This window comes from Salvia hispanica, chromosome 2, assembly GCF_023119035.1.
Source record: "Salvia hispanica cultivar TCC Black 2014 chromosome 2, UniMelb_Shisp_WGS_1.0, whole genome shotgun sequence".
NCBI classification, from domain to species: domain Eukaryota; kingdom Viridiplantae; phylum Streptophyta; class Magnoliopsida; order Lamiales; family Lamiaceae; genus Salvia; species Salvia hispanica.
In genome coordinates, this window is record NC_062966.1 from 18,468,906 (window position 1) to 18,491,757 (window position 22,852).

Below are 22,852 nucleotides of genomic sequence, written 5' to 3' on the forward strand. Positions count from 1 at the left end.
ACCTCAGAAAATATTTTTAAATATTATGGACCATTACTTTGATAATATTTAAATAGATATATCTTTAAATAAAGAACAAAGAAAAGAAGATAAGGTCGTTTAAATATTACCAAAATACAATATGTTATACAAAGATGATTTAAAAAAAAACTCCGTATAAATTAATATTCTGATTTCAAACGAAATTGATCAAATTTTGTACTATCATTAAATTTTTGTATGAGAAAAATAAGAACTCATAGTCCATATTGCAATTGCTATAGCGTACAGGGGTCGAAGTAGAATAAGTTGAAATAGTTGGGGTGATTATAGTATTTTGATAAGTTCGAAAGAGATCTACGAAGGGCAAGATTTCTAGTTTCAACACAGGAGGAAGAGGAGAAAACACAGAGGCGAAAATGCTCTACTCCGCCAAACCGCCATTGCTACTTCCTCTATTCTTCTTCCTAACTTCGTTTCTCTCAGGGAATATTACCCTTGCTTACAATTTGTAAGTCTCCATCACTTTTTTCCGTATTTTCTCTTTGTTCTCTGTATGTAAAATGTGGACCTTTTGAGGAGCTGCAATTCGAATTTTGTTTGCAAGATGTGATTTCTTCTTAATTGATAATTTACTGAAATCGCAGTGAATCAATAGCAATGAAAGGGAGAACCCTGATGGGCATTAAGGAGACGCCAAATGGTGGAAATGTCACCTTTGATTGCTCTCCTTCTGGCCCTTGCATACCATGCCTTCGCTCTGAAAAGGTCCCTATCACTCTGAGAATCATAATAGGATTGGTTTCGCTCGTCTTGATTTGATGATTGTTTTTCTAGAAATTCAATTTATAAATTAGGGTATAAGTTCAAAATTGATCACATCATTTAGATTACCTTACTATTCTGGAGTCGGAAGCTTAATATATGATGTCTATTAAGTTTGTTAAGATTGTAGATGGAACTTCATTGGATGGATGCTATTTGGAATTATATTAATTAAGATTAGTCCTAGCAGTTAGCCTTGCAGCATAGGAGACTGTGTGCTGTATGCCATATTACACCCTTGATCATGTCATATTTAACAGGATGACTCTTGTTTTCCTCTTGTAAGAGCAGTGTTAGTTCTATTGCTGGTTTATTTCTTGACCGTCACAGGATTCAGTTTGTCATTCCGTATGAGCCAAATATATAGTATCATCATTTTCTCTTAATGTCTTTGACGGAATGCATTTGTGTTGTTCGCCTCTAAATTAAAACCATAAGTTATCTGTGGAGTTTGATAAAATTTAGTGCAAGGTATATAACCCACAGCAGGAAATCAAAATCCACGACCTTTTCCTCTTAGTAAATTTAGCAACGACACCATTTCCACCTTATGGTTATGTATTTGTTATGCTTGAGAATGCTAGCTAATTGAGGTGTTAATTGTTATGGAACACAACTTATTTGGGACGATATGCTAAAATGCCACAATATAGTACTACTATATTTAATCTGCTGGATTTTTCTCTTCTTCTTATACTAATATGTTTTTTGAATTCTCAAGAGTCGACACCCTGATATATTTCTTATTGTTTCTTAGAGTGATGAAAAATATCGTTGTGGTGAAACTGGATATCGCATTCGTCTGAAATGTGTACCCTCTGGAATTGGGTCCAAAGACTCAAAAGGTACAAAACAACATAAGAAAAGATCTACTCTTGAGTTTATGGAGTTGGGTGTTAATCAGCATGATGGAGACATGAGTATTTCTTCAACGAGGCAAAGAAGATTACACAGCGATTCCTCCAATGCTGGACCACGCTCTTATGTCACTTACAGGAGCTGTATACCTGCTGTAAACGAAGAAAAATTGTCAGTACTAGGTTTTGAGGTAAACTACTCCCCTTTTTAAATGCTTTTTGTACATCTATTCTTGTCCAAGGATAGCTTTTGATATAGAAAGAACTTGAGATTGACACGTTTGGTGTCATGCATTGGCCTTCTTTTTTCCTAGAAGTTATTCTCCTCACATAAATATAACATGTATTGTCTATTTTGATTAATCAACTTCTTGCTTATGTATATGCTTTGTACTGTAAATTCCACTCCGCAGGCCCTTATGTTGGCTTTGCTCGTAAGCAGTGGCTCATTCATTTACTTCAGGCGGAAGCGTGCTGCTGCGCCTGGTGGTGTGCCAATGAGGCTTCCTACTAGTTCTAGGTTTTAAGTCCAATCTACGATTACATCATATAGGAACTTTTTTTTGCTTTCCAATGAAGACTGTTGTAAGTTATGGCCAATATTCCGAGTTGTTTATTTTGCTGTATTGCCTGTTTTGCCTTGTATCAAGAATTTCTGTAATTATTATTCTTTCTTCTATTAATTGATTACCTCTTTTTTCTACCCTGACATTTTGTTGGAGTTGAAACTTCCAATATGGTCGAACTCTCACTCTTAAAGGCCTTTTTGTGCCTCAAAGTTGACTCATTGTATAAAATGTTAAGATGGAATATTTTTTTTTTTTCCGCTGTCAAGGTATCAATTTTGATTAGTAATATTTGAGAATATTTTTTGAGGTACTTTTTCACTATTTTAAATTTTTTTGGATGAAAATATCCTCATGAATGACATTTTGGTCTATTTATTTTCTCTGTTTTATTAAAATATTTAATTTATCTCTTTAAATTTTTATTTGCCCCTTTATTAAAAGAGAGAATGAAAAAATGGGGAAGAACAGAGAAAAATAGAAGAATGGGGCAAAAAAAATCAAAATAGAGAAATTAAATATTTTAATAAAGAAGAGAGAATAAATAGAGTAAAATGCCATTTATGGGCTTGAGTATATTCTCGTCCAAAAAAATTTGAAACAGTGTAAAAGTAGGTCAAACGATATTATATCGAAGTTAATGGACCTCAAATGATATTTTCAAATATTACGGACCAAAAAATTGATTTCTTGGTAAAGTTCGCTGCAAAAAAGATGTTTTTTCAAATTTTACAATGAGATACTTACTAGTACTTATTTGAGGAAACATTTACCAAAAATAGACATGTATTCAAGGTCAGATCAAGTAGGTTATATTTCACTGGAAACGTATTTAAACCTGCTGTGACAGTTAGTCTGAACGTTTAATAATACTCCCTCCGTCCCTGAAATTGTCATATTTCACTTTTTACTATTTTTGGTAATGCCTCCACATTCCACTAACTTATTCATACTCAAATTTTATTATAAAACTAATATTTATAAGTATGACCCACATCTTATCAACTTTTCAACCCACTTTCCATCATAATTCTTAAAACTAGTGTCCAGTCAAACTATGACAAAATTTGAGAGAGGGAGTATCAAAATCTTCATTTTGTCTGATCCAACATGATTTACTATTCATTCCAAAATTATGTCCTAAGAAATGAGATCCGTACCATATAATAATAAATAGCATAGATGAACTATAATCAAATATTTATATAAAAATAAGTAAGAGAAAAGCTCATTTATGAGATAACTAAGGAGCATTAAGTGAAATGGCATCCCTCATCCAAGATAAGATAAAAAAAAACTTTGATAACACCAGTAAATGTTAGCATTGGTTATGAAAATCTGCTTCCTATGTGTAAATTACAGATGATGATATTAGAGGCCACAAATTCTTTTTTTTTTATTTTTCTTTTTTTCACTGGGGATAACATATACAAAGGCAAAAAAAAAAGGCAACTCCATCTCCATCCTTGCAGGTACTAACTCTGCATCAAATATCTTGAGCACATAACCAAAGTAGGGAGTAGAGCAAACTCCAAACAAAAGAATGGTGTAGAAGTAAATAATTCTCAAATAACAATACTCTTTTCTTACGACACATCTACAGTAACATAGTTGCAAGCATGCACTACGGGTAGTTGCTGAGTTCACAAAAAATAATCTGGAGTCTTGCGCGTGGTGTCGGGTTCGATCTGCCGGGGAGCCGGATCGAACTGAAGGAAGTTCTGCTCCATGTTCTCCCCAATTTCAAGAATTGCAGCCATATTCCCACAACGGTAACAATAGTTTGGGGCACTAAAAACGGTCACCACATTCTTGTCCTACAAATGCAGCAGTGTATAATAACTATGGCTTGTTCCGATTGCACCAACGGTGAGTTAAAATATTTGAGATTCTAGACAAACCTGACACCAATTAAAACCCTCCATCACAAGCTGATGTGCTCTTGAGATTAGAGTGAGGCCGTTGGTGTGGTTGAACTGAGAAGCTATATCCTGTCCAAAGGTGTAGCCAGCCCCACGGGGTGATATGCCCCAACCGCAGCGGTCGTCGGGATCAGACCACAAGAGATCACACATTGGTCCTTCGTGTGGGACCTACAGGAAACAGATCATGAAATGGAGTTGGGACAATATTTAAAGCAGCATCACTAGAAATAGTTGCTAGGAAATCAAATTGAATTCATGGACAGGATTATTGTTTGTACCTCTTGTATGCGATCTAAAGCTCGGATATTGTCTAAGGTGTCGAGTGAAGGAGAGAGACCCCCATGCAAACAGAAGATCTACAATAACATAGTGCTGGATATTAGATGTTGAAAATGTAATATATTCAAATTGAAAAATAATTGTGTTTATCATGCAAACCTGACTCTCAATAAGAGCTGTCAAGGGCAAATAATCAAAAAGGTCAGTGAAAAACTTCCACACATTGGCATTGCCATACTTCCTCAAGCATTCATCATAGAACCCATACCTGGCATGAAAAAGCGTCTTATCAACAATTTTACATGCAAGGCATCTAGCACTGATGCATGAGTATTGCAAGCAACCTTCTCAATTTAGTGCTAACAAAATGAAGTGTCCACAAGCCCTCAAAAATTAAAAGTGTTGTGTCCTTACCTACAAACAGGGATGGATCTATAGTATTTTGAGAAGGGGCAAATGCCCCAGCTCATTTTTCTAGTAGCATGTAAATATATATATTATAATACTTAAATATATACATATTCAACTAATTTGCCCCCCTTGTTTAGAAAAAATATTTTTTTACTTGCCCCACTCCTAACCTACACACGAAGGCTCACCCTCCTCTAAGATAAAATACTATATTATTTTAATGTATATATATTATTTTTATATTTATTTATTTGTATGTTAATATTTTTGTCCCTCCTATTATAATTTCCTGGCTCCGTCCCTGCCTACAAACTTTTATTGAACAAATACATACAAAACAATCGACGGACAATATATTTCAACATACTGTATTTTCATGAAACTGAATTTCAATGAAATATCAGACATGCACTCGTACAAACTTATTCCTCAACAAGTTCCCAAAGTCAAAGTAGATTCCTCTACTAAATAGTCATAATACAATCTTGCCTGTGATACAGAGTAAAAACAATTGGAATTGGTGATCAAATTTCAATGTGTCATAAGTCATTAAGTTGAAGATAGTAATAGATCAAATTAACCATACCATAGCTACAAATGGTGTGACATGATGCAGGTGGCAAGGGGCGATACGATTTCCTATACATGGCATAAGCCCTTACAGATGTCAGCATCTAGGCATGCCTTTTGAACCTTTTCTTGTTCTTTTCTTTAATAGAGTTCATACCACAGACAATATAAGTGATACTGCATGTAGTGGATTTAAGGGGAAATCTGGAGTATCAATCATATGCATCTGATGGTGCACCCTACTCATCCCATGATCCCACTAGTTTTGGTCATTTCAAGACCTAATTTCTTGTAAAGAAAGCTTTCATCATTTCCCCATCAACGTTTTCCTCAAATTGGTGTTGATTTTCCCTTTCATTTGTTTATTTACTTCCCCATTCCTTCTTTTTTTTTTCTACTAATTGCTGTTGCGTTAGGAGTTTCTTCTTTTACTTCCATTTTCATCTTTAGGGCGGGTGGGGTGGGTACTGCGTTTCATAATCGTTGCTTATAACTACAATGATCCTGAAATATTCTTATAATTTATGAGTAATGGCTGATTTTTTTAAATATTGTGCACTACTCCATTTTTTAAAACCAACACGACCAAGACCCTTAACTTGTTTTTTTTTTTTTTGGGGGGGTGGGGGGCATTGTCCTATCTTCTGTAACATCTGTGGACAGCAAACATCATGAGATGAATTTAACAATGAAAGGACACAATTTTGCATCTCAGATATGTCAAGCTCCAGGTCATCTTTAGAGCTTGAGCCTTTAACACAATGAAACCAAACCAGAGAAGGCAGAGACTTACACTTGAGTGATCTGTCGACTTTCATGGTTGCCCCTCAGAATTGTGATTCTATCTCTGTAACGGACTTTCAGAGCCACTAGAAGTGTGACAGTTTCAACTGAGTAGTATCCGCGATCTGCATTCAATGAATACTTTCTTAATGGAATTTGATGGTAGATCAAGTAACACAATCTCAGTATGGAATAAAAGTTACAATTAATAGAAGAAATTAATCTAATACGACAATCAACAGCAGATAATCCAAATGCAAATAGCAATTTACTAAATGAGAAGATTGTGAAAGATAGAGACATGACGTAAAATATTTTGCAACGGGTTAACGTCACAGTGACACGCAACGAGTCCCAATTTTTTATTTGGCATCACAAAAGAATAGTGGAACATATATCTCAATGATATAACATTCCCACTGATATTTGGCATCACAAAAGAATAGTTGAACAAATAAATATAAAGCTAATAACTTCTTTTTCATTTGTTTTGCAATAATAATGACATAAAAGTTGGATGAAAAGAAAAGTCGAGTGCGAATGCAACAGATTTTAAACCGAAATTTCCTCAATGATATAACATTCCCACTGACCACTAGTCTCATTCCTTCAGCATTTCAACATTAGCGGTTAGCAGCCGCTGAAACAGTCAACCAATGCAATTGGCTCCAATCAAAATCACCCCATACTATTCTGTTGCACATCTAGAGTAGCTTGGGACCAATTAAAAAACAGATATTAACCACTAATTTTCTTTTGTCAAAGATTAACAAGCTCACCAACAATGCAGGAAGCTTGACAATTAATCTTCAAACTCAGAGGAACACGAAACAATTAGTAATTAATAAGAATACAAATTAAGCTCATTCGCCTTATCCGATGGACCAATTAGACATTCTGCAAACAAGGAACTTCCTTGGGCATTCTTCTTCTCTCATTTTATAAACCAAGCAATGTACCCTTCAAAACTTAGGTGCCACCATATTATTTCTAGAAACAGATAAAACAACTCCACATCAAATTTCTTCAGTTCACAAAATCATCCATTTATACTCCGTGACCACTAAAAACAACCTTTGTCAGAAGCAAATCGACGATTTATCCAAGTCACCAAACATTCAAATCATATATACATACATTATACATACCAACACAGATCAGAAAACATCTTTCTAATAAATCTAGCGGAGAATCAAGGAGAAAGGTAAAATACTGACCAACATAGTCTCCCATGAAGAGGTAATTTGTATCTGGAGCATTGCCTCCAATCCGGAAAAGCTCGATCAGATCGTAGAACTGGCCGTGGATATCACCGCACACAGTAACGGGACATTTCACCGGCTGCACATTCCATTCCTCAACCAAAATCGCCCGCGCCTGATCGCACAAAATCTTCACCTCCGCCTCCGACAGCGGCTTGCACTCCATCAATTGCTCTATCTGCCTATCCAAATCCCCATGCCCCGGCATCTTTCTTTCTCTATAGAAAAACAGAAATTCAGCTACTTGAATGCTCCGCACCTCTGATCTGGAATTTGAATCCGAGATTCAAATCCGAATTACAGAAAGTAAAACTCGGTGAGCCGCGGGATCACCTGAGATCTCGATTTTGAACAACTTTTCAGCAAGATACCAGAAATCGGAATTTTTTCATGATTTTTTTATTTCTGAGATTTATTTCCATTTTCCCGAGAATCTAAATTCCAAAAATGATTGGGAAAGTATGTATTTTAAACATTTATCTAAAACAAATTATTATAGATATAAATAATATGTGTGTGTGTTGTTGTTGTGTGTGTGTGGAGTTGGAACTAGAATGCAAAGACGGAATGTAAAATGCAACTCAAATGAACTCCAAATGTTTTTGACCAATTTATTCAGTAATTTTTAAAACACCTAAAAAAGAAAGGGGTCTTTATTCAATTTAAATGGTATTCCTAGAAGGAAAACAAAATAAGTATTATGCAGTGGCGTGAGAAATGCCAAACAGAATATTAGGCCTTTTTAGGTAGTGAATAATTCTATGTAACATGATTTATAGTGACAAAATTGTATTCGAACGGGGGGTCAAATCAAAGGTGGTGTGCTTAATTAATTAATGTACATAGTTCCGATATTATATTGGGTAGTACTACTAGTTTTACTTTTAGGCATATGTATTTCATGGTGTGTTATTTTTTAAATGAATTTTTGCAACAAGCTTTGAAAGTTGAGAAAAAATACAAACTGACTTTATAGTTAATTTCTCATAAAATACAATTTCACCTAGACTTTTTTAATTCAAATTTTTTTTCCTTGTCAAATAAAGTAAAACCAAGTTATTTTTTTTGGTTCATAGGGCATTCAACATTGTAATGTCCTATAATTCTAATATAAACTGAGCATATAGTCACTAAATCAATTGTCATATTATCATCTTTACAAGGAGAGGGCATTGCCCTGTTCTAGTATAGCTCATACACTAAGCACATATGCTCATAAATTATACATATCACTAATTCAACTGTCATATTATCGCTTTTCACAATAATATTTCCAAACACACGTTCTTACGCCAACGTAAGTCCATCATATATTGCTCATAATTCAGTCTACACCGCAATGTGTAACCCAACATCTACTCCCCAGCTGTATCAAACAATATCCCTCCCGATGCCGCACAATTGGAATCATATATCACAGCCCTGTCACTGTTGTATGAGCAACATGCCTGAGTTTAACTAGCTTTAACTTGGGCTCGTTTGGTTTGTCGGTTATCGTTTCATTAGAAAATGTTTGGAGTCTCATAGAAAGTTCCTTTTCTGCGGTTAACGATTTTAACTTAAACGTTTGGTTTGCCAGTAAAGGAACATCAGTTGCTGCCCACAAATTCCTCAATATCCTCATTCATTTTCTTATTTCCAACTTTGTCCCTCAAGAATTCTAATTGGGTAAGCACATCTCCAAAAAATTTCATGCATAGCCGCCGCGCACTTTCTTTTGTGCACCCATCTCACACCACAACAACACAACATCTGTTTTGTTTAGAATGAGAAATTTATCCAAATCCTAAGGGCTTTGACTTCCAGAAATCCTATGGCAAAATTGATAAGAAAATGGGCCCCATCCTCCCCCATCTTCCTCCACTATCTCTCCGCCTCATCCGACGCCGCAAAACCATGAACAACACACCCGAATTACCCGCGAGCGCCGCTGTCATGCCCTTCGTCTTCAACACACCTACTTGCAGGCACGCTGGGTCTCCGAATATGCCGACTTGAGCGGCGATCGGTGGTTCTGGTGGCGGATGGGCCAGGGCCGCTGTGTTCGCCGATGGATCGGCGACGAATATGTGGTCGAATTGGGATTGAAGGAGAAGGGGGTCGATGCAGGTTGTAAATCTCAAATTGTAAAAAGTTTGGTTGAATCTCTTTCTGCATAAGAAAGAAACAAAAATTTAGGAAGACAATTCAGGGACAAAAGTGTAATTACATGTTATTTATGGGGAATACAGATATGTATCGGACCAAATTTTACCGATAAGTTAACTAGCCATTGCAGCCTCCAAAGCTTGGGCCGGGGCCCATTGCACGGGCCATACAAAAAATAAAACTGCCAAACCAAACGCCATTTAAGCCATGATACCAACCGCTAATTGTGACTATCAGACCAATCTCATCCAGGCTCTATTGTGCAACCGTAGCATAATGCGACACAAGTGATCCATGAAAAACTAAATTCTTAGTCTATATAACATCTAACTCATATTAAAAGTAGTGCTCCAACATATTTCATCAATAATATCGTAGCATATCAAATTATCCACCAATCAATAATTCAGGATCATCACGAAAAGAATGATTTAATTTACATCGAGGGGCAATAGATTCTCATACTTGAATTGCAGTCGGAGTTCAGCAATTCTTATTAATCCTTCAAATGGAGATAGATTTAAAATATATGGAATTGGGGCAAAATAATCGTCGTATTTAATTTTGGATCTTATCACTCGCTCATTTCATTTGGGCCCGCTTGGCTGGCCCATTAGTATTATAAATAGGTGGACTAATTGAATTTCATGTTTACATTGATGCAAATAGGGTTGAGTCTTAGCCCAAGCTATTCAATACACTGGTAAATCCCCAGCGCGTTGCGCTGCTGAGGACATTCCGTGCCAAATCTTTTGTATACAACGTCCAAATATGTATTCATAATTTGGTACTAAATTATTCGAAACAAAGGGAGTACAATATTTGAGAATACAATATTTATGAATAGATATTTTCTTATAAATCAGTAAGAAAAACAAAATCCCTCTACAAATACAACATTCACTCTTTATAATAATGACAAATATTTATTTCTAAGAAAATTAATATAAACCTTAAATTATTCACAATCTTCAGTACTCTAAAACAAAATATATATAGAAATATTAAAAATATATCATACCAACAATGTCAATAGAAAAACACGCGATATTCATATGATTTTGTACAATAATTTATATTTATACATGCTGTACTTCATATTAATACTACCAGTTATAATATTAAAAATATAAAATCATATTATTATATAATTTGCAAACACAAACTACAATTTTTTCTATGTTAATTGATAAACGAATCTTTCCAACAAACCCTCAAAAATTATTGCGAAAAATTATAAAACAACATGCAAATTAGGAGATAAATTCGGCAAAACATAGAAAACAAAAATCACAACAACATCAAATGCAACACTATACTTGAACGATGCACAAGTAATAGTTAATAACTTTTCATCTATTTATAATAGTATTAATTAGTTACGTATTCATCTAATTATCGTATTAGCAAATTACATATTCATCTAATTATAATATTATTTAATTACTAAATTGTCAATAGAAAGAGAATACGTATGTGGAGTACAATATATTAAAATACTTCTCACCTAACATTCAATAAAGACAACAACCATTTCCATCTTTCACAATTACTCCTGTAAATATTCTCTCACATCTAAAACCATTTCCATCTTCCATATTCTCTTTGTAAATCTCAAACGTTCAAGTGGTTAAAAAATGTCTATGCAACCAGAGGAGAGATACTCAGAAGATAACATTGCAAGATTTACTACGATAATTTCATCCGATGAACAATCACAAATGGTATGTATTGAAATTTATTTATTACTTTTAGCTTTTTTTTTTGAAATAACATTTCTTGTATCATCAAGATTCAAAAAGACAATTACATTTATGTTAAATAATACTCCCTACAACAGATCTTTCCAGAAAAATTTCAAGAGAAATATCAAGTTGAGATAGGTGTAACACCCCTTACCGGATTAATTTAATAATCATGCAAGTGATGTCACATTTTGGTACAAGTATTGAATTAACAGAAAATCCTTGATTCTTAATTTATATATAGATGAATTGTTTTTCATTACTTGGTAATCGAAAAGAAAACTGCTCTAAAAGTCTATATATATATATTTATGGAACTGGGATAACAATTTACAAATATACATATTTATGGAACTAGGATAACAATTTACAAATATACATATTCAACAAAGGTGCACGCGGTAACTAAATGTTCCAACTATATTACACTTCTTGTGCATGCCACAACTAGCATAACAAAAGAATTACCCAAACACAAAAGGTTGGCAAGCGACCCAACTTGGGAAAATGTACAACAAAAGAGCTACTTTGATCACTTAATCTCAAATTCCAAAACACCTTGAAACCAGAATCACCTTAATCCTACTTCTGCTCGTTGCCCGTATTATATCTCGGTAAAGATTACCTTTTTAGCACATATTTATTACATATACTAACATCAATCCAAACTAATTTAAATATAAAATATGTTATCCTTTTATATCATTCTCAACTTCTATAAAATTCTATCATTGCTCTAAAATCTTGAGTTCCAGAATCAGTTAAACAACCTAGCCTCAAGTATCAACTCTTCTTCATTGATCTTTAGTTAATCATGTAGCAAATATTCCCATGAATGCATAACAGAACTCATCGTCCAACTCAACTCCCCAATCATAAGTAAGAACAGAAATGTCCATTAATATACTAAAATTTCACCCAATTTGCTAAACCAATAATTTGGGGATAAATTTCAAAAAGAAGCCCTAACTTTCAGTCACATATAAAATTCAAAGAATACACAAAATAGGAACATTACTTACACAAATGGGAGACAAAGCTAATCTATTGTCGCTGAAATCAAGTAATGACGGCTAGAAATAGTCGATCAGCCACAAAAAGTACCATATGTTTGTGAGTAGCAAGAGAAAGATCGAGACAGAGAGGGAGACGAGGAGAGGGTGCCACTTTCAACAAAGAACAAAGGTTGCCGGAGGCGCAATGCTGCCGGCGGAGGGACTGCGTATCTCCCCCATAGGGTGTGTGTGTGTATCAATATATGTATCACGGTGAGTGTGTGTATGAGGTGTAAAAGTGTGTGCCAAGAGAAGAATCTCGTAGGTTCTAGTTTTTGAGGGATAAATACAAACCTTTCCATTTTCCATTTTTCTTAATTCCTTTCTTTTTTTTCTCAATTTTAATACTTTTCTTCTAAAATCCTACACCACAACACTTAGTCTAGATTTTACATTTTACAATCAATACAAACACGTATCTAATCCATTTATTTTCCTACTAATTCAACACGCAAATCTTTACTCACCGAGACTTCTAATTTAATTTTAATTGTCGACTTCCATTGCATTTTAACAATTTTTTTTTTCTAAATTTACGGAATTTCGGGATGTTACAATAGGCCCAACGTGCGAGCTTGAAAACAGGTTTAATAACTACTGGATAGCAGCAATCAAACAACTTCCAAACAGAAAAATGTGCTTGGACAATGGATGGCAGAAATTCCACAAAGATAACCACTTGAGAGCTGGAGATATCTTGACTTTTGATCTGATTTCACCCAATTGCTTCTATGTGGAAATATATGATGGCACTACGCAATGTGCTAAAGAATACCAACCAGAATGGGGTAAGAAATTACAATAAATTCAACTTTGTTAATATAAATTTTAATATTCCATGTTTTAATCATTACTTTATAGAAGGAGCTATCGTCATGATCGACAGACCATCATCTTCAGAACTCATCGTTTCACCTTCTTTCAAATCAACCATGGCAACATCAAATCACAAAAAATTGGTAAGAATTTATATTTTTATTTCATAAATATATTTAATAATCATTGAGTTTATTGATTTATAAATTGAACAATTGAAATTGATAAATTAATGTAATCAACATTATAGCACATACCAATTCAATTCTGGAGGACACATGTGATGAACAAAGACGTTGAAGTCGCAATCTTTGAATTCCAAGAGAGAAAGTGGCAAACATACTTGAAGAGCACTAAAGATAGAGTGACAGTCTCAACAGGATGGTCAAATTTCTTCCATGAAAACTCATTCCACACTGGAATGAAATTGAATTTTCAGTTGATAAGGAATACCTCTACCATCAAGTTCAAAGTTACTATGACTGAGGTAAAAATAAATAGTCTATAATTCATGTTTTAACTCAATACATGATATTTCTTTGATTGATAAATAAAAAAAATAATCTTGCGCTATATGTTACGCAACAATCCCCATTAATCATGACAAAATACAATGTTTAAGATTGTAATTTTTTATAGTAGTATTAAATAAATATTTAATAACAACATTAGTAGGAGGAAAACATACCTTACTAACTCCATTTAATAATTAAGGTCATTATCGATATCATAAATAGAATGTTTTGAAGACTATCACTATATCTTTTGCAGTGATGACGGTGACAAAATACAATGTTTTGGAGAATTGCTGATCAAGTAAGTGGATTTCAAAAACTGTAATTTGTGGAACAAACAATATGTATTTTTAATTGATAATGTTTTAAGTACTCTATCAGTAGTAGACAATATGTAGTATGCACTCATCAATTAGCATCTATTTTGTATTATATTTATGGTGCAATTATCAATGACACAAAATTTACTACGAATATAAACATCTAAATTACATAAATATATCATGAATTATGTTAAACTAAATAAATAATAGTGCAGAAACTGGGGTAAATACATATCTTGCAAATTACATATAAATGCAAAAAATATTTGTTTAATTTCAATAATATAGTGATATAGAAATATTTATCAAATGGTAATGGTATAGAGATAACCTACACCCTAAATTCTCGGTTTTAAGGAGGAAATTAGGAGGAAGTCGCTTATTTAACCAATATTTATGCACCATCCCTTGTTATTAAGTTTTAACCAATAAAGTAGATTTATGCTTTTATATTTATTACTATCAATACACTATTATACAACATACCTTATTTGACTATTATATATGATATTACTTTCTTGTATTAGTTACTATTTTCATATGGGTAAACATAAATATCTTGTTAAAATTAAAATATGATAGCTAGTAAAATATTAAATCCGTCGAAATTGCTTCAACATTGTTGTAAGTAAAGTATACACTTAATACTACTACTACTATTCATCCAATTATTCAAAATATATAAATTAAATGTAAATATAAATATAAATAACATGCAATGCATACAAAAATATACAACATACACAAAACAAAACAACTGGACTACATTGAAAATATAACAAAATCTAAAACGAATCGACAAATCTTAATGACAAAAACTTTTTAAATTCATAATTACACTACCACCAATTGACAATTCTTCTTTTACATTGAAACTCTAAAATCCAAAATATATCTCATACATACACACATAAAAGAATACAATATATCATGGATTCAATCACTACGATAAATATTAGAGTATAAATGACTAACATCAATGTAGTATCATCGAATCTGTTATAACTTTTTATACATATAAACATACTATATGAGCTACAACGCCAATACTTTCATCTTAGACCACAATGATAATCCAACATCTACAACATCTCAAAACCATAGAGCTAAACATATAATCATACAAAATAATTAATAATTAGTTAAACACTCATACTATTAAACACAAACATCTTAGAATTATGACAAACAAAAATTACCCAAAAAATGAAAATAATGTACATCATCAAAGTTTGAAATATCATGGTTCAATAGTAACCTTGAAAGTGATGTATGGATCTGGTGAGAGCATAAAAGTAACTATGCTCCCAATTTCCAAACCATTTTCATCATAGAAAATTCTCCAACCACTATGCAAAATTATCAAATCATCATCACATTGTGTTACTTTCATAGAAAAATATCGCCAATCACACGTAAGAACAACTTGATGAAATTCCCTTTCAGGTAGATGTTGTCTCAAAAATGAAAATGGTAGTTCCTACATTTGAAAAACAAAATATCGATATCATATTCAAATTAAAATTTTTAATCATACATAAAATAATTGAAACAATCAAAATATGTTAATCTAAAAGGTTTAGTTTGATAAAAAACATATTTTAGATAAACAAATATATAAAATGAAATATATTATTAATAAACTATTAGAAACATACCTTACTCATGAATAATATTATTACTAATAAAGAGTAATATATTATAGTAATAGAGAGTATCATACAACATCAAAAATTACCAATTCATAACGTTTTTCTTCTTGTATGACTACACTAAAAGAAGGTCCATGCAAACGGCTCTGAAGGAATGCTGGAATGCTGAACTTTGTAAAATACCTAAAATTACAATAATAAGATTCAATTATTAAATATAATTAAACATTATACATATTTAAATTGAAATCAACTTATATATGTAGTTAAAATAATTACTTGGTAATCTTGGTGCAGGTTTGATCAAGCCATAACTCGCGTAGATATCAGCCATGAACAACCCACCACCTTTGTACTCCAAAGTTATTGTGTCATCCACTACAACGTTATTCTCAGTAATAATATTCTTCCATCCATATAACAAATAATAACATCTGTGACGAAAATAAACTTCAACTTCCCATTGAAATTGAGTGGAAAACATAATTATTTTACACTCTCTAGGTATTAAACACGAATCACTTCTTACAAAATTAGGAGGCAGTACCTATTAAAATAAAAAAATAAAAAAAATAATATCAAATAATTATTTCAATAAACAATATTTTGATAAATGACATTATAATCAAATAATGGAATCCTAATTTTAAGATCTTACTAATGTATTTAAATTGAAATTCCTGTTCACACGAACGCAGATCTTCGGCTGCACATCAAAGGTAGGGCTTGAAGAAGATTCCCCATCAGAAGTTGACATTTTATACTACAAAAAAATCAGACTTTATTATACAAACAATTACAAACTTAAAATAGTACTTCTACAATATCCATTAAAAGTTTGAGTACTTCAAATATTTAAGGGTTTTTTCGTATAAAATTTATTATAAGAAATCACTTCGAAATACTACCAATTTTTGTAAAGAATACAAAATTTTCTTCCTCAAGCAAAACAATACAAATTTTTACCTCTGTTTGCTTTTCTTTGCGTCGAAACTGAAAATCTTCTAAGAAATGTTTTTCACTATTAACAGAAAAAGGAAAAGGAGAAAATAAATCGGCAAGAGCACAACTATACTTTTTAAAGTAGACACAGTTACCAATAATTTTAAATAACACACCTGAAATCAATAGAGAGAATAAATCAATAAATTAAAACAAACAAAGACAAAATACAATAAAGGAGAATATTTTACAACAAATATTTAGTTAAAGTATTTTACACGGATGGATTATAAGTAATTTACATTTAATATAAATTTGAAAATCAATGTTAAATGTCCACTATAATCGTACTATATAACACACATTAAATATTATATAGGGTAGCATAAAACGTATATTTCTTCATACAATTCAGTATACACGCATCTCTATATATCTCTATAATTAATAGTACTCCTAGTAACAAAACATACAATTTTATCTTGAAAACAACGAATAATTACTGAACCTACAAAATGCAATAACAGTTAATTATTACATCTATAAATATAGAACCCTATGCATACCACTAATAATATCACCCTGACCCTCTATTTACTCAATGATGACACGTTCAATCCAATAAATATTGTATGCACCTCTGGTAGTACAAATTAAATTACTTGAAACGACAGAAGTACTACTAATAACATTAAATTAAAATTATAAATGCAAATCTTATTGTATGCGTATTGTAATCAAAAATAAAATTACATAAGTATTAAATTAAGGGTAAACAACCATTAAATAATTAACTTTGATCAAAATATGACTTATCCCACAAAGATTAAAATCAGCTAATTAAATCACAAATTTCAGTTTTTCTACTTTATAGTACATAAATAAAATTATAGGTGCAAAACTTGAATTATACATACATTTTTTTTATAATTTGAACCTCAACTAAATAATACGTAATCTCAGTCCAACTTTAAGTTCAAATAAAGTTTAACTCAAAATTTAAATTTTACACAAATCTAATTCATGACTAAGTTCTAAATATATATATTGAAAACTGTCAAACTCAAATAAAAAGACTGCCAGCTCTTGTAAAAGATATTGAAAAGACAAAATGTTTACAATGATGGCAAAAACTGACCGCATGTCATTTCACAACTAATCATATCGTATAAAAAGAACTCCTACTATTTAATAGTAATATACTACTTATACTTCATATTGCTACCAAAATAATATTTGTTCAACATACAATGTCAAATTATACACCCAGACACTTCGAGAGCTAATCGCCCGTGCTATGGCTGGATTGAAGATGGAGCAACATACAATCCTGAAGACTTCATTACTCTAACACCACAATCAAACAAATGGGAACAAAAGTCAAACCAAAAATCACAAGAAAAAAATAAAATGAAGGCAGTATATGAAGATGAAGATGAGGACTCTGAAGAGATAACACGGTAAGAGTTTAAATATTTAAGAAAAAATTTATTACTATATTACTTCATTCATCTTTAACATCATCTGTTTAAATAAATTCGAAATTTCCTATCAACATATAAAACCTGACATTTGTTATTTTGAATATTATAGCACAACCAAAGTTTCGTCTGAAACAATAACAATACTATGCAAATGGAGACCAACTTTCCACAAAGTGTACAACCCTTCCAAACATGCAAAAATGATGGTAAGAATTGTTTGATTTACAATTTATATATTTCATCTGCAACAAATATTTTAATTATTGTCATGATTATCGCGAGTAGAACTTCAATATTTATTCATGTTACATAAATATATAACAATCTCTAGTTGACACTAAACCTGTTTTACATGTAGCACATAATTTATATAGTAGATGAACATATATTTAATTATTTAATATGACACTGAATATTATGCATATCATCACAAGAATTCAATCCTTTTTTACTTTACAATAATAAAATAGAATCTGTAATTTTATTAGCAATATTATTTGTGACATCATACAAAATATAAGATTTTACTAAAAAATATCTATAATTATATTGCAGAATAGTTTTCTAAAATTTATTTTTCAACCTTTAATGTAGCCAAACTATTATTTAACCGTTACATAAACTTTAATCATACATTTGACCTAAATAATCATCGTTTAATTTAGAATGATGTCTGCATTGTCAATAATCATTATATTATTATTATAGGTGATTCAAATAGCGGTTTAATTATTTATATAACTTTTATATGTCACTTGTATATCACAGGCATTTCCACAACAGTTTGAAGATATGTACGAAAATATAATACCAGAAAAATGCATCCTAAAAATATCTCCAAATTCAGAATGGAAAATTCACTTAGAAAAAGTGAAAAAACGCCACCATATCAGAACTTATCTATCAATGGGTTGGAAGAAATTTTTTCTTGATAACAACATTGGAATTCCTACTTTATTGACTTTCATATATGTTGGTGAGGATACATTCATAATACATTTCTCTGAAAACAATGGTATTCGGATGAAGGTTAATTTCCCTAAAGGTGCGATTATTCTTAATCATTGTTCTATTCTATATCCTTATCAAATTAATTAATGATAATATTACTTATAATTGTATATATACTAACATGAACTATCTTGTTGTAGATTTTACACCACCATCGAATGAAGCAACTAAAAAAATTGGAAAATCCAACAATGCCACCACAACAACAAAAAAGAAAAACATTGTTCCATCATCACAGTCTAGAGTACCTCGGAAAACTTCTCGTCCCAAATATCTTGCAGATTACGTATGAATGATTGAACAACTTCAATCTATTAAACTTGCTTTGGATTATTGTAACTATATTATGGATTTATATTTAACTTGTTGCATTGCCTATTTTGCTAATTATTTTTGCCTAAAACAAATACACATATAATAATGACAATTACTCTACTATTGAAATCAATTATGACTCTGTCGCCAATTGATCATTTCTGATAAAATCCAAAAAAAAAATTCATATCTCATCGGATATGGTAAAATATGTTCAATCTTAATGAAACAAATCTTCCCTGAATTCACGCATAGTCAAAAGTGACATATATCTATATAAAATATTATCAATACATACTACGATATCAAATATTTATTAGTATAAATTTATTCATTCATCCAATCAAAATAAAAATTAACAAAATACAAACAATCATTCTTGCTTCAAATTATTGTAACTATATTATGTATATATATTTAACTTGTTGCATTGGATATTTTGCTAATTATTTTAGTAGTACTATATGATTTGCTAAAAAAAATATGAATTACATTTATATATATTGTTTAAAATATTATTATTTTTCATAATAATATTATTACCACCATTACAAATCATATATGGAGTACTATATATTCAAATTTTCCAAATACATATAAATTTAAATCTAAATATATGTTCCGTGACTAATAGTAAATAAACAATACAAGTCCATTCAATGTTGAAAATTAACCAAATCTAAAACAAATCTACATATAATGATGACAACTACTACACAAATCCATTATAACCCTACGACATATTGACTACACTTTCACATCAATATTGACAAAATCCAAAATATATTTTCATTCATAATCGGTGATATACGCAATCTCCAACCTCAAGAAAACACATCTTCCCAAAATACATGCATTGTCAAAACTGATTTGTACCTATGTAAAATAATATCAATACATACTACGAAAACCTGAGTTAAAAAATATACAAGCATTTATTCTTGATTCATGCATTGTCAATATATACTATAAATTTAATCATTCATAAAATCAAAATATACAAGCATTTATTCTTGATTCAAAAACCTGAGTTAAAATATCTCTGAATAAAACAAAAAAACAAAACTAAATAATATCGGAACTGAAAAACAAATAAAAAAAACAAAACCTGAGTTAAAATATCTCTGAATAAAACAAAACTCTGATTTTAAGTTAAACAAATATCGGAACTGAAAAGTTAATAACATAGAGAAAAAAGTACTCCTAGGAATCACTCCACGTCTCTATCCATCCCAGAATAATTGTCACTCTTTTCCATTTCAGTTCATCCCAAAATTATTGTCACAGTTTTTACCACAAATAATAAATAGGTCACACAGTCCACTAACTTTTCCAACTAACTTTTCGTTACATTTGAGGACAAGAATGAGAGTGACAATTATCGTGGGATACAAAGAGCATTACGTAAAAATAACTGGATGTTTTATTCTTTTATTTTAAAAAGGGAAATAACTTTTAATGGAATGTGAATTGCAACCCTATATTAAGGTAATCTACTAAGGTAATTCTTTTATTTTGGAATGTGAATAACTTTTACAATCCTATATTAATGGAATGTGAATAACTTTTAAAAAGCATTACGTAAATTAAGGTAATTCTTTTATTTTGTCAAAAAAAAAAATAAATCATTAAACAATTTTGAGATATTTACTAATAATAACATCAAATGAATTTACAAAATATAATTATATGTATTTGCAATCCTATATTAAATACAATTTGAAAACAAAAACCCTATTTTCAAAATTCAGAATATTCCCATACTCATTACATCATCCCTCTTAATTTATTAATATTCCCAACCAATTAGACTATTCACATTACCAACCAATCGTTTCAAATCACACAACTCTCATTCCCCTTTTAAGACTTCTCTCAAAGAAAACAACTACAGATTGAAAATGTCGACTTCAAGCTAAACATCATCCACAAACACAAGCTTGGGAGTAACACCAAAATTCTGCATACATAGATACACGACAATCAAACGAAATGCCATGGTAATATTCAAAATCAGTTTCTATGGTTTTATTAAACTGTAAAAACCAATTCATTACTTTCTTAATTAACTAAAACAAATTTGTTAAATTTTTACAGAAACTACCTACAGAATTTGCAAACTGCAACATTCCAAACCATACAAAAATAGCAATGGATTCAACTCCACTTCAATGGGAAAGCGAAGCTCATTATAAGCACAATCATTATGTCTTAACAAATGGTTGGAAAGAATTTCTTGATGATAACAAAGTTGAAGCAGAAGATAGTTTAGTTCTCCTATATAACCACAATGCAATGTTCAAAGTTGATATCTTTGACAAAAATGGAAGTATCAAGAGTCCACCCACCATCCCAGGTAATATATTCTTAAACTAAAACTAAACAAAAATTTTATTAAAGAAATATTATATCTAATAAGTTAACAAATATTTGATTTATATTGACATTTCTCAGGTATATTGTTGTATGAAGATTACTATTTGAATTACCAAGGAAGACCTTCTTTTAGTGTGATAATACAGGAAAACAACAGATATAAATTGGTAACTTCCTAACCTTATATTTCTAGTAGTATTATTTATTAACCGAGCTAAATCTACTGAAATATTATTTTTTAAATATACTCACTCAATTTTATATAATATTATTAAATTTATTTATTGAAGGAACTTCGGTACTCATTCTGGACAAAACAACTCAGCCAAGAAGAAAACCAAAAGGTATTTCTCACAATCAATGGACATCATTATGCAGTGCGGCTAAGAAAAGTTGGATGCCGCATGTTTTTCACTAATGGATGGAGAATCTTTTCCGACGAAAATAAGTTGACAATGGGCAAAGTTGTCACTTTTTGGTTATTGGAAGATCCATACATTGTTCTCAGAGTTGCTATTCAATCATAAGGACAGGTAGCAAAATATTTTTATACATTTTATATACATATATATGAAATTCCATCATGATACTAAACTTATCATTATTCTTTAACAAATTATTAACATTGTATTTTCTTTTGCATTTAGGTACCTACTCGTGAAATCAACAACTTTGCTTCTCTTTTTGGTAAAGTTCATTAAATATTTTGTAACAGTAAACATTAAATTGAAACAAATTATTTCGCGCAGCTCTACTTTATCATATGTATCTACGATGATAAACACGTCCATGCAACATCTAAGCTTTCAATCATTTTGGACTACTGAAATTTATCTTTAAGTTGAATATATAATCAAATATTATACTATAAATCAATATTAGTATATTATTTCAATACATCCAACATTTTTTACATATACCTTTGATATTCAAAATTAATTATTGATATTAATTTATAAAATCAAAATATTTTAATAGTAACATATCTTTCAATTCATAATAAGAAATCTTTA

The 22,852-nt window shown here is 31.1% G+C and overlaps 2 protein-coding genes and 1 long non-coding RNA gene across 3 annotated transcripts; 1 reads left to right on the plus strand and 2 right to left on the minus strand.

Annotated features, from left to right (window-relative positions):
• Positions 1 to 331: 331 nt before the first annotated feature.
• Positions 332 to 2,364, plus strand: LOC125205452. The gene is made up of 4 exons (XM_048104391.1): positions 332 to 490; positions 627 to 747; positions 1,562 to 1,852; positions 2,075 to 2,364. The coding sequence occupies exons 1-4, from the start codon at positions 399 to 401 to the stop codon at positions 2,186 to 2,188; spliced, it is 618 nt and encodes a 205-aa protein (XP_047960348.1). The 5' UTR covers positions 332 to 398; the 3' UTR covers positions 2,189 to 2,364.
• Positions 2,365 to 3,661: 1,297 nt separating this feature from the next.
• On the minus strand, positions 3,662 to 8,091 carry LOC125205451 (serine/threonine-protein phosphatase PP2A-2 catalytic subunit). The gene is made up of 7 exons (XM_048104390.1): positions 7,791 to 8,091; positions 7,413 to 7,675; positions 6,206 to 6,320; positions 4,591 to 4,699; positions 4,431 to 4,508; positions 4,129 to 4,320; positions 3,662 to 4,044 (listed from the first exon to the last, which is right to left on the minus strand). Exons 2-7 carry the CDS (start codon positions 7,663 to 7,665, stop codon positions 3,871 to 3,873), a joined length of 921 nt encoding a protein of 306 aa, XP_047960347.1. The 5' UTR covers positions 7,666 to 7,675; positions 7,791 to 8,091; the 3' UTR covers positions 3,662 to 3,870.
• Positions 8,092 to 8,537: 446 nt separating this feature from the next.
• On the minus strand, positions 8,538 to 12,199 carry LOC125203622. The gene is made up of 2 exons (XR_007173405.1): positions 9,712 to 12,199; positions 8,538 to 9,608 (listed from the first exon to the last, which is right to left on the minus strand). It is a non-coding gene; the product is annotated as an uncharacterized LOC125203622 (long non-coding RNA).
• Positions 12,200 to 22,852: the final 10,653 nt, after the last annotated feature.